The following is a 15,202-nucleotide window of genomic DNA, read 5'->3' on the forward strand; positions in this document are numbered from 1 at the left end:
ATGACATGAAATATTCCAGGCTCAGATACGGCTCTGTCCTGCCCCACAGCTATTCCTGCTCTTGGTTTGGGGGCTGTGAAATGCAGGCTGTGTATGGCCAGCAGCTTCTCCAGCCTGGCCCTGGAGCTGCTCCATTCCCAGCGTGTTGCAGCTCTCCTCTTTGAAGGTGAAATGTTCCAGGAGTCTGCCTGAAGAGGAATTTTTAAGGAGAGTTCAAGTAAAATCTCCCCAGCCACTTACTAAAGGATAGAACAGTGGGGGAAAAAAGTGTTTCCAAAAATCCCCCCCTTTATAAACATTTGAGGCAGTGTGAGCATGACTTTATCCCCCGAAGCTGAGGTTTGGTAACTGGGAAATCAGCTTGAGTCTTGAATAGAGCATCTCTCCAGCTGCCTTGTCAGGAGCTCGTGGTAAACAGAGATTTATGAGACCAAACTGTTAAAAACAAAAAGTCCGGCTTTAAAATTATTTGTTCAGTTTTAAATTTCTCTCTTTCACAATTCTATCATATTGCTGGGGAAAAACGTGTCCTTTTAAGCCAGTTTCATCCCATTTAGGGTGAAACATGCAGGACATTAGGATCCAACATAGGGTACCATGGAGTGGTATGAGAAGAAGAGAGGAACACCATCCCAGCCCTCAGGTTTCTGCAGAAGAAAGCCTCAAGCTGAAGGATCCTCAAGCTCATTTTTTGCTGTCAGAGGCACCTTGTGGCACTCACAGTTCGGTGCAAAGAGCAGAACACAGAGCAGAGATGAGTACTGGCACTTCTGAACGTTAAGCCTTTTGTTTTTGCAATACCAGAAAGATGACAGGGTTTAAAATCATTTTACTTTAACCTTGGAATCTCAACTGTTTATACAGTGGAAAGTTCAGCTGACGTGTTCCTCTAATCACCTCCGGCAGGGTGAGCAGAAAGTGCCAGACCCCAACCGAAAGCCCAAACGTCCCAGTGACAGGAGGCCGCCAGTGCCCTGCATAGCTGAGCAGTGATACAAGGAACTTTTTTTACCAGGTCCTTGTCATCACTTTGTCCAATGCGCTCAAGAGGACAATACCCAGTGCATTAGAAACGGCCCGGAGCAAACACCATCCTGCCTGAGATTACAGCAGGGACACGGGATGGAGAAACAATACGCTCAGGAGGGGCTGGGTGAGAGCAGGACAGATAAGGGAAGCATTCCCCATTGGCACAGCCCTGCGGTATCAAGCAGCAGGATGCAGCACATTCCTGCCATGCTCTGGGCTGTCGCTGTGTCCTGAAGGTCCCTCGTGCTCCCAGCTTTGGCACCACTTCCCAACACACGCTCGCCTGCCAGCGCAGCAGGAGCCCTGCAGATCCGCAAGTCCTCCTTGCTTGGAGTCATTTTTCCCAAGAGGGGATGTCCACGCTGGCCTGCAAGTGTGGCAGCAGCTCCCATGCAGCCCAGGTGGCCCATGCAATGCTGCAGCTCCTCAGGGACCTGCCTGGGTGCTGCCTCTGATGGAGAGGATGGAGAGGACACAGACCCTCTTTCCAGGGACAGCAAGCTGAGCACAGCTGATCTCATTTCCCCAGCCCATGTCTGGGCAGCAGCTCAGGCAGGGAGCCAGGGCTCTGTCCTCGCCCACCCTGGCACCAGCAGCCACAGGGAGTGGAGATAACCCTTATCTCTCAGATAGGGGCAGGGGTCAGAGCAGGAGGTGCGTGTCATTGAGAAGGTGCACATTGCTAGACCAGCAGCAGGGACAGGTGGAAGTTTGTCCCCAGGCCCTTCCTATTTCCCCATTTGTCACCTCACTATCAGTGTGCCAAGCTGTCTGACAAATGCCAGACATGAGCACGAGGAGATTACGAGTGTGGCCACGCTGCTCCTTCCTCTGCCCCCACCTGCAGCTCTCCTGAGGCTCACATGAGACATTTTTTCTCAGCACTTTATTTATCATCAAACCTCGGGGTCAAGAGCCCTTGCCCATCTGACTAGCAGATAACAGTGCAGGAGCTGTGCAGGCAGCATGGCCTGGGGCTGCTGGGCAGGCAGCAGAAGTGGTTTGAAGCGTGTCCTGTGGGTGAAACCTGTGCACAGACACGGCACGTGGGAGCCTCTGTGCACCTGCAGCCACATCCACTCTTGCTGGCTCTTGTGCTGTGAGAGATGGATCACATTCTGAGCTGATTTCAACCTCACTCCTTGTGCTGGGGAGAGTCCCATGCGTGCTGTGGGTGTTCAGCCGGGGTGCTCAGCTCAGGGAGGGTGATCCGTGCCCCTGTCCCATCCCAGCCCAGTGGAGGGGCAGGATGGCAGAGCCCCTCCTGCACCAGTCCCACCTGTCTGCACCAGCCCTGCTGTGCTGGTGGGCAGGGCTCCTCCAAGCCCTCCTGTCTCTCTCCCTGTCCCAAGGAAAAGGGCCATGGTCCCGGCTCCTCAAACTTCTTCTCTCTCCCTGTCCCAAGGAACATGGACTCCATTTCTCCAAGCTCTCCTCTCTCCCTGTCCCAAGGAACAAGGAACATGGTGCCCATTTCTCCAAGCCCTCCTCTCTCCCTTTCCCAAGGAAAAGGGCCATATTCCCTGTTTCTCCAAGCCCTCCTGTCTCCCTGTCCCAAGGAAAAGGGCCATGTTCCCCATTTCTCCAAGCCCTCCTGTCTCCCTGTCCCAAGGAACATGGTGCCCATTTCTCCAAGCCCTCCTGTCTCGCTGTCCCAAAGAAAAGGGCCACGGTCCCAGCTCCTCAGACCCCTCCTCTCTCCCTGTCCATGGCTCGGCCGCCCTGCTCTCCCCCAGCCGCGGGGCAGCCCGGAGGCGGCCGAGCCCCCCGGGCACCCACCCGTGTGCCGGGGAGGGGGCGGTGGGCGCGGCCGCGGTGCCCGCGGGCTCACCCCGCGCCCCCATCGCTCCCCGCAGGCTCTGAGCATCGCCCCTCTGCCCCCGCAGGCACCCAGGGCGGCTTTCCCCGGCAGAGCGACGCCTTCGCCTTCGAGGAGGACAGCAGCAACGACGGGCTGTCCCCGGAGCGGCCCCGCAGCCGCGGCTCCCCGGGGCCCGCCGAGCCGCCCCCCGCCTCCAAGGCGCCCGAGCCGCCCCCCGCCGGCCCTGCCGGGGCTCCCCAGGTAAGGACGGCACGTCCTGGGGCCGGGGACAGGCGGGGGGACACGGGACACCCGTGCGGCACGGGGCACGGAGCGCGGACACACGGGACACCCGTGCGGCACGGGGCACGGAGCACACGAGGGACACGGGACACCCGTGCGGCACAGGGCACGGAGCGGGGACACACGGGACATCCGTGCGGCACGGGGCACACGAGGGACACGGGACACCCGTGCGGCACGGGGCACACGAGGGACACGGGACACCCGTGCGGCACGGGGTACGGAGCGGGGACACACAGGACACCCGTGCGGCACAGGGCATCGAGCACACGAGGGACACACGGGACACCCGTGCGGCACGGGGCACGGAGCACACGAGGGACACGGGACACCCGTGCGGCACGGGGCACGGAGCGGGGGCACGCGGGACACCCGTGCGGCACGGGGCACGGAGCACACGAGGGACACACGGGACACCCGTGCGGCACGGGGCACGGAGCACACGAAGGACACGCGGGGTCCCGGGCTGAGGAGCAGATTCCTGCCCTGTGCTCGGCACTGGCTGGGCAGCACCTCGAGTGCCGTGTCCAGTTCTGGGACCGCAATTTAGGGAGGATGCGGAGGGGCTGGAGCATGTCCAGAGAAAGGCAGCAAGGCTGGGGAGGGGTCAGGAACACAAGTCCTGTGAGGAGCGGCTGAGGGAGCTGGGGTTGTTGATCCTGGAGAAGAGGAGGGTCAGGGGAGACCTCATCATTCCCTACAGCTCCGTGACAGGAGGGTGCAGCCAGGTGGGGTCGGGCTCTGCACCCAGGGAACAATGACAGGACACGAGGACACAGCCTTAAGCTGGCCCAGGAGAGGTTCAGGTTGGACATTAGGAAGGAATTTTTCACTCAGAGAGTGGCTGGGCATTGGAATGGGCTGCCCGGGGAGGTGCTGGAGTCAGCATCCCTGGAGGTGTTTAAGAAGAGCCGGGATGTGGCACTCAGTGCCATGGTTTAGTTGACAGGGTGGTGTTAGGCGGCAGATCGGACTCGGTGGTCTCAAAGGTCGTTTCCAGCCGGGGTAATTCTGTGATTCTGTGACATTCTGTGACATTTTGTGACATTCCGTGGCATTTTGTGGCGTTCCGGGACCCGCGGGCGGACCGCGCTGAGCGGGGCCGGCGCGCCGCCTGCCGGCCAGCGCGGGAACTGCAGCCGGGGAGCGCCGGGCCGGGGCGGAGCGGGGGAAACTGGGGAGACTGGGGGAAACTGGGGGAAACTGGGGGAAACTGGGGGGACTGGGGGAAACTGGGGAGACTGGGGGAACTGGGGGAACTGGGGGAAACTGGGGGAAACTGGGGGAACTGGGGGAAACTGGGGGAACTGGGGGAAACTGGGGGAACTGGGGGGACTGGGGGAAACTGGGGGGACTGGGGGGACTGGGGGAAACTGGGGGAACTGGGGGAAACTGGGGAGACTGGGGGAAACTGGGGAGACTGGGGGAACTGGGGGAACTGGGGGAATTGGGGGAAACTGGGGGAATTGGGGGGACTGGGGGAACTGGAGGAACTGGAGGAACTGGAGGAAACTGGGGGGACTGGGGGGACTGGGGGGCTGGGGGAACTGGAGGAAACTGGGGGAATGTGGAGGCTGGGGGAACAGGGAACTGGGGGGAAACTGGGGGAATATGGAGGTTGGAGGGACTGGGGGGAAATTGGGGGAAATTGGGGGAATATGGAGGTTGGAGGGACTGGGGGGAAATTGGGGGGAATTGAGGGAATGTAGAGGCTGGGGGAAATTTGGGAACTGGGGGAAATTGGGGGAATGTGGAGGCTGGGGGAATGGGAAGACTGGGGGTAATGAGGGAACTGGAGTGGACTGAGGCAGACTGGAGGGGCTGGGATGGACGAGGGAGAAAGGGAAGAGCTGGGGCAGCATAGGGTGGAGGAGGACTAAAAGGATTGTGGCCATCCATGGGTCAGCTGGTCTGGAGGATAATGAGGGGCCAGCTGTGATCAAAAATAGGGTTCTCAGGTGAAACTGGGAGGGCTGGACAACCAGGGAGGATTGTGGAGGCAGAGGACTGGGAAAGGACTGGGATAGCCTGAGCGTGTGGCTGGGATAGACATGAGGGGACTGGGAGGCACTGAAGCATCCGTGGGGATTTGGAACAACACGGGGTGAGGAATCGGAGTACCAGGATCCCCTGTGCAGGCTGGACAGCCCCTGGGTCCGGCCCCACAGCCCCTCTCACGTCTCCCTTGCAGGACCGGCCCCCCAGTGCCGATGGGCAGGCTGCGGATGCTGCCCCGGGGCAGGGCGGGCAGTGCCAGAGCCCCAAGCAGCCAGCGGGGCAGGAGAGCCCCACGCTGCCCCTGCCCTCTGCCGTGAAGGTAATGCCCCTGCCTCCGGGCTGCCAGGAGAGGAGCCAGCCTCCAAACCTGGACTGCTGCACCCCAAATGTGTGAAAGCTCTGGGTGTCTGGCCTGAAAGGCTTTGAATAATTCAGGCAGACAACCTTGTGTCAAAACCTGATTTAATTAGTTGTATAATGGTACAAGATTCAGCAATACACCTTGCTAGAGGTGAATGCACCTTGCACTGATAACATCCCCTGGGGCTGGGAGCAGGAGGAGACACCAGGCCACACTGGAGTATGTTCTGGGCAGGGAGGGTCACTGTCCATCTCATGTGCTCTCCAGCACAGCTGGGATGGGATGCAGTGCCAAGGGAGTCCCCCCACATCCAGCTGGAGTGTCAAGTGCCAGCAGGAGCTGCCTTGGTTCTGTTCCAGGCCTCTGAGGTCCCATGGGGATGACAGGAGCTCCTCTCACACCTGATCCCTTTCCTTCCTTCCAACAGTCCAAATCATCCAGTGACAGCAAGAACCGTCACAAAAAGCCCAAAGACACCAAGCCCAAAGTGAAGAAGCTCAAGTACCACCAGTACATCCCCCCAGACCAGAAAGCAGAGAAGTCCCCTCCACCCATGGATTCTGCATATGCCAGACTGCTCCAGCAGCAGCAGCTCTTCCTGCAGCTCCAGATCCTCAGCCAGCAGCAGCAGCAGCAGCAGCAGCACTTCAGCTATCCTGGGATGCACCAAGGACAGCTAAAGTGAGTGGCACTGTGCCAGCAGCAGGACTTAGTCCTGTCTCTCTCCAGGCTTCCCCCTCTGTATCCATTTGTGCCAGAGCAAGGGGATAGAGGCACACACTGAAATAGAAAAGCTTGGGAACAGCACAGACTCATTCCAAACCATTCTGGGCTTTGCATACTGGCCAGGGCACCTGTGACCCGCTGGTGGGACAGCAGCAATCCCCTACAGCCCAGCCTGGTTTTCCTTGGCCATCCTGAAGTCCCACACAGGAGACAGCAGACCCAGGGGAGCAGAGGGATGGGTTGCTGGGCACAAAGACCCTGGGGGAACAGAAAGTTACCCCAAATCTTCTTTGTTATTTCAGGCAATCAAATGAACAAATGGTCAAAAGTTCAAATTCTTCATCAACTTCTGGCAACAACACCCCTCTTTCTCCAGTGAAAACCACCTTTTCAGGCCAGACCTGTGTCTCGTCTATCAAGCCAGGCCCTCTGCCATCCAACCTGGATGATCTCAAAGTGAGTGCAAACTTTGTCACTGCAGGAGCAGAACGTCACATCCTAAGTGTGCTGTGCTGCCTGTGAGTGTGTCAGGGGAGTGCCACAGGCTGGGAGGGGCTGTGTCAGAGACCAGCATCCCTGAACCTCCGAGCTCTGAGCCTCAGGAGGAACCTCAGGAGCTCAGCACAGCACCCTGGGCAGGGCTTGGTCCCTGGGGAGTTCTGCTGCTCTGCGGGTGGTGAGGGGAGCACTGCTCCAGCCTGTGTGTCAGCAAACCAAGGGTGTAGCCTGGGGACGCTGCGGGTCAGGCTAAAGGATGATCTGAGCTGCTGCTCCTGCAGCTCGTGGCTCCATCCCTGTGTGGTTTTGACACTGTGGATGCCCTGACAGACCAGCCAGAGGCCAGTCAGGCAGCATGCCCCCTCTCAGTGACTCAGCCAGGCCAGCTCAGCTCTCTGCACGAGCTACATGCACTGTTTTCAGCCCCTCTCATGTAGGCAAGAAAGGGCATGGGGAGAATCCCTCATATCAGCTACTATTTAATACTTTGCTAATGGACCCTCAGTCATGAGGAAGGCCAAATCCTTCCAGGAGCAGAGACCTGGGGGCAGCCCCGAGGTAGAAACAGATGAATTTGCCCTAACTCAGGTGCCTGAATCATGTGCTTGAGCATAGAGCATGTGGCTCCAAGGTGTCACAGCCTCTGAGCTGTCAGCTGCCTCCTGGTCTGTGCTAATGTCCTCTGCTCATGGAGAAATCCACTGCTAGGAAGGGAATCCTGTTGCTTCCCTGCCTCAAGGACCATTGCTGGTTCATGGAGAGGAATCACAGTTCTTGGAGGAAGACTTTCCTATTAGGAAAGGCTGAGATTTTGCAGGATGTGCAGCGGTCAGGCCCGTGCATGGTGCCTGTGGTGACTGCAGGTGAGGCAGGGAGGTCAGAGCTTTAAAGCTGGAAGCTGCAAGCCTCTGACCTGAGACTCCTTATTAAAAGCCCCGTGTTTCTGAAGGGCTCTGCCCCCGAGGCTGAGCAGAGTGGTTTTCCCTCCAGGTGTCGGAGCTGAGGCAGCAGCTCCGGATACGAGGCCTGCCCGTGTCGGGTACCAAGACGGCGCTGATGGAGCGGCTGCGGCCCTTCCAGGAGTGCAGCAGCAGCACGGGGCCCAGCTTCAGCGAGATCACCACCGTCACCTTCCCGGTCACCCCAACAAGCACCCTGTCCACCTACCAGTCCCAGTCCTCCACCGGCATGCTATCCAACGGCTTCTATCACTTCGGCAGCACCAGCTCCACCCCGCCCATCTCGCCCGCCTCCTCCGAGCTCTCTGTGAGCGGCTCCTTGCCGGACACCTTCAACGACGGGCCCATGGCTTCTCCACAGTTTGGTCTGCAGCCATCACCGGTTCATGGCAGCGCTGAGGAGAGCCTCATGAGCAGCATGAACGGAGGCAGCATCCAGCTGGAACTGGAAGGAATAGACACGGAGAAAGACAAGATGCTGGTGGAGAAGCAGAAGGTCATCAATGAACTGACGTGGAAGCTGCAGCAGGAGCAGAGGCAGGTGGAAGAGCTGCGGATGCAGCTCCAGAAGCGAAAGAGAAGCAACGGCCTCGAGGAGAAGCAGCAGCATTTCTTCGGTGTCCCCATCAAGCAAGAAAACGCCGTGTCCAGCTGCCCGTTTGCATCCAAACAAATGGCCCTGAAAGGCCAGGCCGGCAGCTCGGACAAGCTGAGTAACTGTGGGGTGCCGCAGGTGCCCCACATCGTGAACAGCCACCGCCTGGAGCCCGCGGGGCAGAGCACCATCACCTCCTCGACATTCCTGAGCCCGCAGTGCTCCCCGCAGCACTCTCCCCTGGGCGCTGCAAAGAGCCCCCAGCACATCAGCCTGCCGCCGTCCCCCAACAGCCACCACTACCTGCTGCCGCTGTCCCCCGAGGCCCGCAGCGGGTCCCCCCCGGCCGGCAGCTGCCTCCGCCCGGCCCCGGTGAGTGCCAGCCCGGGGGAAGCCTCTCCCCTGCTCCCGGGGCTGCTGGAGGGGCAGGGAGTCCCCCAGAGGGGCAATGGGATGGAAGCTGATGCGCTGCAGCGTCCTTGGCAGGGTTTCTTCTGGGCAGCCCTGCCAGTGCTGCCCGTTCCCTGCAGGGGCCAGAGCGCAGCTGCCGTGCCCCTTGGAGCCATGGCACGGCTCTGCTGCCCTGGGGGAGCCCTGGCACAGCTCCCCTCCTCCCCAGGGCACCCCAGCAATGCCCTCTCTGCCCCTAAGTGAGCACTGGCTCAGATGCCCGTGAGCAGGGAGAGTCCTGGCAGAGCATCCTCTGCCCTGGGGAGCCCTGGCACAGTTCCCTCTGCCCCTGGAGGAGTCCTGGCAAGCTCCCACTTCCCTGGGGGAGAACTGGCACAGCTTCTTCTACCCTAAAAGAGCCCAAACCCAGCTGCCTCTCCCCTCAGGAGGAGTCCTGGCACAGCTTGTTCTGCCCTTGGGGGAGTCCTGGCACAGCTCTGTACACAGCAGGGAGGCACCAGTGTGGATCCCTCAGCTCCTGGGAGAGCCCTGGCACAGTTCCTACACCCCTGGGAGACCCTGCTGCAGGGCTGCAGGGCTTCCCAGCACCCTGCCAAGCCATTGTGGCTCCCAGCAGCGTGTGAGGCATTTCCACCACGGAGTTGGAGGAGAGCAGTTGCCCCGGGGAAGGCTTTTCTCAGGAAGCTGGAGCAGGGCTGGCAGTTCAGGTCTGCAGTCAGAGAGAGCTTGTGCCACCCCACCAGCCCAGCACAGAGCTGTCCTCAGCAGCCACCACTGCTCGCTCAGCCCCCTGGGCAGGTACAAACACTTGGGGAGGGGGACACGCTGCACAAAACAGCACAAGGTGCTGCTGCCCACAACCCCAGTGCCCTCCCTGGGCTGCCCAGACAGCAGCAGCACCTTTCAGTGGCCTGTGCCACGCACAGGGGTGCAAGGTGTGCACACAGGGGTGTGGCAGGGCAGGCTGGGTGTGTGGGGGGTATTGCAGGCATTGGGGTGCAGCCCTGCACAGGGGCACAGCAGGGTGGGTGCCACAGGCAGTTGGCACACAGCATGGCCAGCGAGGTGGGAAAGGGCAGCAGCTCAGGGTGAGGAGGGGCAGACAGAGCTGCCAGGGGAATGGGCATGGAGGGCAGTGGGGTGGCTGCAGGGGTGGGGAGGGGGATGGCAACGCTGGTTTGGGTGAGTGGGGACCCTAGCCCTGGGGCTGTGCAGGTGAGCTGGGCACTGCAGCAGCTCTGGGGGCAGGGGGGCAGTGCTGTGAGCTGATATCCAGGAGGCAGCAGGGCTGCTCTGGGCAGCTGGGCAGTGGTCAGTGAGGCTCAGGAGGGAGCAGTGACACCAGAGGGGCACCTCCAGCTGCTCTTCAGTGCCCATGGGCAGGGGGATGGTCCTATTGTGTCCTGCAGCTCATCCCAACTCCAAACCAGCCATCCTGCACATCCCTCTGCTGCCTGCAAGGGACTCCAGGGGTGAGGGTCCTTCTTCAGCAAGAGCTCAGCACTGCGGTGCTGGTTCCCATGAGCCTGGGGTAGTGTTCCTTCCAGGTCCCTGCCACAGAAAGGTGGACAGGATGTGCCTGGCCGGGCAGAGTGACCTCACTGCTGCCCTGGATCCTCTCCTGGATCCAACCCACCTGGAGGGACAATCCCCTGGTGCTGGTTTTTGTGGGACAAGGCCATGGCCAGGCCGTGGGAAAGGACACACAAGGGCCTGGAGGTGACGGGGACAGCAGCTGACAGGCACTGTGCTTTAAATGCCATCCATCCTGGAAGGGGAACCTGGCAAAAAGCTGGCAAAGACGTGCAGGTGTTTGGCACGGGCAGAGATTTTCCTCTTCTGAGTGACCTCCCCTGGCCTGAGCTCGGAGATGCTCCCAGCCAGGTGGTGATGGAGAGGGGCTGGGGTGTCTGGGGAGGTGCCTCACCACTGGCCAAGCCCAGCAGACCACCAGCAGCACCTCTGCCTTCCCTTGTCCATCCCCTTGTCCTGTGCCACCGTGCCTGGCACTGACAGGAGGCCAGCCTGGCCCTGGGTCTCAGAGCTAGGCCAGGAGCTGGTTCACCTGCCTCCATCCTGCTCCAAGGCAGGCATTTGGAGTTGGTTTGACCCACAAAATTGTCCTTTTCCCTGGCACCACGCCAGCCTCAGCAGGGATGAGCGAGCCGGGCCTCCCGCCATGCATTGACTCCGTTTCCCTGTATTTCCCCATGCAGATGGCTGCGCAGTCAGGCCAAAAGTTTTCTATTTCATCCCCAAGTTTTTGTAAGTCAAGCCCAGCCCTGTCAGAGGTAAAGCAGCCTCCACCCTATGAGGATGCAGTGAAGCAGGTAACTGCATGGTTTGTGTTTTCTACAGGGCTAGGGCTGCCCGTGATGTGTTTCTGCAGTCAGCGGGACTCAGCTGCTGGAGCTGCAGCTCGTTTTGGGGTCTCTGGGCAGGACAGGCCTGTCTCCAGGAGCAATGGGCTTTTTTGAAGGGTTAGCTGCTGCCTAGGTGCCAAAAGGAGTCGGACACCCTGCTGGGCTGGATAGTGTCCTCTGTGCACCCAGGGGTCCTGACACCCCCCGAGTCCCCTGGGGTGCCAGTGTGCTCTCTTTGGGTGCTCAGTGCCGTGTCACAGACAGACCCTTGAGCATTCCCAGGTCTCCAGCTCATCCTGCTCCCCCATCTGCCCCCTGAGCCGTACCCGGAGCACTGCTCCTTCCTTCACCTGGGAACACCTTCCTTCCCATCAGAGCTGGGAGCAGCCTCGCTGCTGGGGCTGCTGGTGCCTTGGGGAAAGTGGAGTGATGCTGTTGGCAGGGTGAAAATGGGTTTGTGCCAGCGTGCAGGAGATCTTCCAGGTTCTGCTCAGAGAGAGGAAGGAGGCTGGGCAGTGCAGGGAGCAGGGAGGGCAGGCAGCCATGTGCCAGTGTGAGGTGCTGGGGCCAAAATTTTGTGTCCTGAGGGCGCCAGGACAGGGCAGGCTGTGGTGGCCATAGAGCAGAGGGTTGGCAGCAGGGAAGGGTGCTTTTCCCCCTGGATCATCCGTGATTGTGCCACATCCCTGCAGTCCCTGAACACCACTGCCAGCCCCGTGTTGGTGTGGCCTCTCTTCTGTGTGGGGAGAAGCCATTTGTGGGGTCTGGAGCCATCCTTTTTGGGGTCTAGAGCCATCTACCTGGCTTGTGGCAGGAGGGCTGTCCTGCTAATGGCCTCTCCTCTCCTCTTGTCGTTTGCTGCAGCAGATGACACGAAGTCAGCAGATGGACGAGCTCCTGGACGTGCTGATTGAGAGTGGAGGTATGCTCTGCTTCCCTCTTCCCCTCTGGGCTTCCCCTCCAGCCAGCATCGCTCTGTGGGGCTCAGTGCACCCCAGCAGCACTGCCTGGGTCGAGTACAGCTTCCCCTGCTCCCTGTGTGCCAGCACCCTCTGAGACTGAGCCCAAAAGCACGTTGGCCCTCCTGGAGCCTGCTCCCGCCTGTGCCAGCCCGGTGGGGTGGTCTGGGCTGGGCTGTGTCCTGTGCAGAGAGAGGGGACAGCAGGGCAGGAGCCCTGTGCACAGCCCTACCAGAGCCCCCAGTGTCCCCCCCATTCGCAGTGCCATCTCCCCAGAGCACTTCTGCTGCCCTCCCTGTGCAAAGGGCTGCCTGGGCCCTTCCCGGCCCCTGGGGACAGCTGCCAGGGCTTTGTGGCCTGGGGACTGTGTCCAAACCCGGGGATCAAGGTCAGAAAGCAGGAATGTGCTGAGCTTCCCCCAGGGAGGGTGGGCAGGCGGTGCCAGTGGGATTGAATGGGGAGCAGGTGATGCCCAAGAGCTCAGCTGGAGGGCTGTGCTGGTGGGCACCGCCAGGGCACCTCAAATCCCTCTCATTTGTTGGCAGAAATCCCAGCCAACGCCAAGGAAGATCGGTCCTGCCTGCAGAAGGTCCCTCAGATCATGGTGTCTCCAGGGAGCTCGGGCGCCTCTGTGCCCAAGGGCTCTGCCCCGTTCGAGCCGGGCTCCTCGGCCCCGCTGCCCTTCGAGCACTGCCCAGGCAGCAGCGACGCCCACCTGGAGGTGCTGCTCAATGCCCACAGCCCCCTGGGCAGGGTGGGCGAGATGGCCCTGCTGAAGATGGGGGGCGAGGAGCCCCACTTCGAGGGGATGATGGAGGGGTTCTCCGGCAAGGCCGCGGACGAACTGCTCAACTCCCAGGAGATTTTACAGACTCCCCTGTCGCCCATGGAAACCCAGCTGTCCCCTTCCCCTGCCGAGGGCTCCGCTTTACAGATGAGTTTCACCGAGTCTCCGTGGGAAACAATGGAGTGGCTGGACCTCACGCCCCCCAGCTCGGCCAGCGGCTTCAGCTCGCTCACCCCCGCGGGCCCCAGCATCTTCAACATCGATTTCCTGGATGTTGCCGACCTCAACCTGAACACCAGCATGGACCTGCACCTGCAGCAGTGGTGAAGGGACCTGCTGGGGCAGGGTGCTGTGGGCCTGCAGCAGGCAGCACAGTGCTCCTGTCCTGCCACGGAACGTGCAGGGCTAACGTGCCTTATCCAGGGCAAACTGGAGTCATTTTCCCAGCATATAAACTTGTTTGAATTTCCAGTCACTGAAAACTGACAGCACAACTCTGGTACTTCGGTTTTCCTCCATTGACACAACCCCACAGAAGACACCAGTGCCTGAAGCAACACTTCCTTTGATTGACAAGAACTTCCATTTTCTTCCTCTAATCTTCCATCCCCCCCTCCCAGTCTTAGCAGTCACTCTTCTGAGATCTGGAGCAGCTCATGACAAGACTGTGGTGAGGTGACCTCACCTGGGTGGCAACAGGAAATCATGGAGAGGGAAGCCCACTGTTCTCCTCTCCTCTCCTCTCCTCTCCTCTCCTCTCCTCTCCTCTCCTCTCCTCTCCTCTCCTCTCCTCTCCTCTCCTCTCCTCTCCTCTCCTCTCCTCTCCTCTCCTCTCCTCTCCTCTCCTCTCCTCTCCTCTCCTCTCCTCTCCTCCAGGCAGACCTGTTGGGCTCATCTTGGCCGTGCCCATGCCAGGGTGAAGAGCAGGGGGCTGTGCCCAGCCAGGTGCCAAGCACCCTTCTGTGGACAGCCAGTCCATTGCTTCCCTCCTGCCCAAAGCTGCCCTGCCCATCCCCGCAGAGCTCTGCTCCAGGTGGATGAGAGGTGGAGATCACCGAGCTCACAGTGGCACCTTGGCATGTGCTGAGGGCTGAAAGCTGGGAGCTGTCCTGGCTGCACTCTGAGCCGAATCAGGCTGCAGCCTGTGACCTTGGAGCAGAGGGCTCTGGACGCTGGAGGCAGATGTCCGGGATGCAGGTGAGGGAATGGGGGGGACGTGGCACCCCAGTGGAGCGGCCGTGTCCGCGGTGCGCACAAAGACATGAGTGATGTGATTTGGCCAAGGTAGGAGCAAGTGGTGTGAAAGGAGCAGCCAGCTTTGGAGGGGCTGCTCTCTGCACAGCCAGCTCAGGGTGATCTCCAGCCCTTGCATGATCCGGGAGCAGGGGGAGCCGGGCAGGGACACTCAGTGACCGCTCGTGGGGCAGAGCCGAGCGAGCCCTGCTGTGGCCCAGGCTTTGTGTGAGTGCCTGCTCCTGCCATCCTCTCCTCCATCCTCCTGCCCGTCCCTCCTCCATCCCCAGCAGTCTTCCCCTCCTCCCTGAGTTTATCCAGCGTCACTGCTCCCTCAGCCCCGAGCAAGGCTACGGAGAACAGCTGTGAATCACCGAGCCTGGAGGAGCCCGTTCTCCCGCAGCCGGCAGAGAAGGAAGCTCTCCCGCAGTGATGCTCCCGTTTGGAATCACCAGCATTTCTCCTAGGAGTCTCTGTGCAATATTCTTCCTCAGGCTCTAGCAAGAAGGAGCCTTCGCTTCACTTCTTGGCTTCCACCAAAGAACTTGCTGCAGACTTTGCGATGGACGCGTCTGTTCGTCGCAACTCTGGTTTTGCCAAAGTAAATATTGTTGCTGACAAAGATTGTTAAACTATTTACAGACTGAGTGTATTTAATATTTGTGTTACTGGAAGGACAGCACACGGAGATGAAGCTGCTGGGAGGAGGTCCAGCCTGGCCGTGGCTCCCGTGGCTCTTCCCCAGGGATGCTGGAGCTGTGGGATTCAGCTCTGCAGCCCGGGCAGTGTCCCCAGTCCCTGGTGTTGTTGCATGCTGTATAAAGCACGTGGCAGTAGCTTTCAAGTCACTATTTAAAGCACCATTTTTTTCTATTGTACAAATGTCACAGGGCACTGCTAGGATAGACAATCACAGGTTGCATTTTTTTAAAAGAATTTCTTTTTCTAAGTGAGAGATTTTTTTGAAGCCAGTCTGTGGAGAATATTCAGAGCACTTGACCCAGAGTAGTATTAGCTGCTCCACTGAGGCCTTGTACAGAGTTTTCAGGTAACTTTCTCCTCTCAACAAATGTATTTCCTTATTTAAAGGGATGCTGTCAGCTTCAAACCTGTAAGCAAGCACATTTCCTTACCTATGTTACCAGCAACACCTTCATTATTAAAACCCTTGTCTTGCCA

General features: G+C 59.8%; 1 protein-coding gene across 11 annotated transcripts in view; it reads left to right on the plus strand.

The window, feature by feature from the left end:
• The window catches only part of MYOCD (myocardin), a 203,364-nt gene extending 188,162 nt beyond the window's left edge, over positions 1-15,202 (plus strand). For 4 of the 11 annotated variants that reach the window (XM_085556516.1, XM_085556519.1, XM_085556525.1 and 1 more), the window contains 8 exons: positions 2,886-3,091; positions 5,325-5,450; positions 5,920-6,173; positions 6,521-6,674; positions 7,707-8,642; positions 10,898-11,011; positions 11,909-11,966; positions 12,549-15,202. In XM_085556516.1, coding sequence (XP_085412642.1) covers positions 2,886-3,091; positions 5,325-5,450; positions 5,920-6,173; positions 6,521-6,674; positions 7,707-8,642; positions 10,898-11,011; positions 11,909-11,966; positions 12,549-13,117 — 2,417 coding nt within the window. In that variant the 3' untranslated portion in view covers positions 13,118-15,202. The remainder of the gene's footprint in view (positions 1-2,885; positions 3,092-5,324; positions 5,451-5,919; positions 6,174-6,520; positions 6,675-7,706; positions 8,643-10,897; positions 11,012-11,908; positions 11,967-12,548) is intronic. The other 7 variants (XM_085556523.1, XM_085556524.1, XM_085556517.1 and 4 more) reach the window with 6 other exon arrangements.

The sequence above is a fragment of the Lonchura striata genome, chromosome 18, assembly GCF_050655825.1.
Source record: "Lonchura striata isolate lonStrDom1 chromosome 18, ASM5065582v1, whole genome shotgun sequence".
In the NCBI taxonomy this organism is placed as follows: domain Eukaryota; kingdom Metazoa; phylum Chordata; class Aves; order Passeriformes; family Estrildidae; genus Lonchura; species Lonchura striata.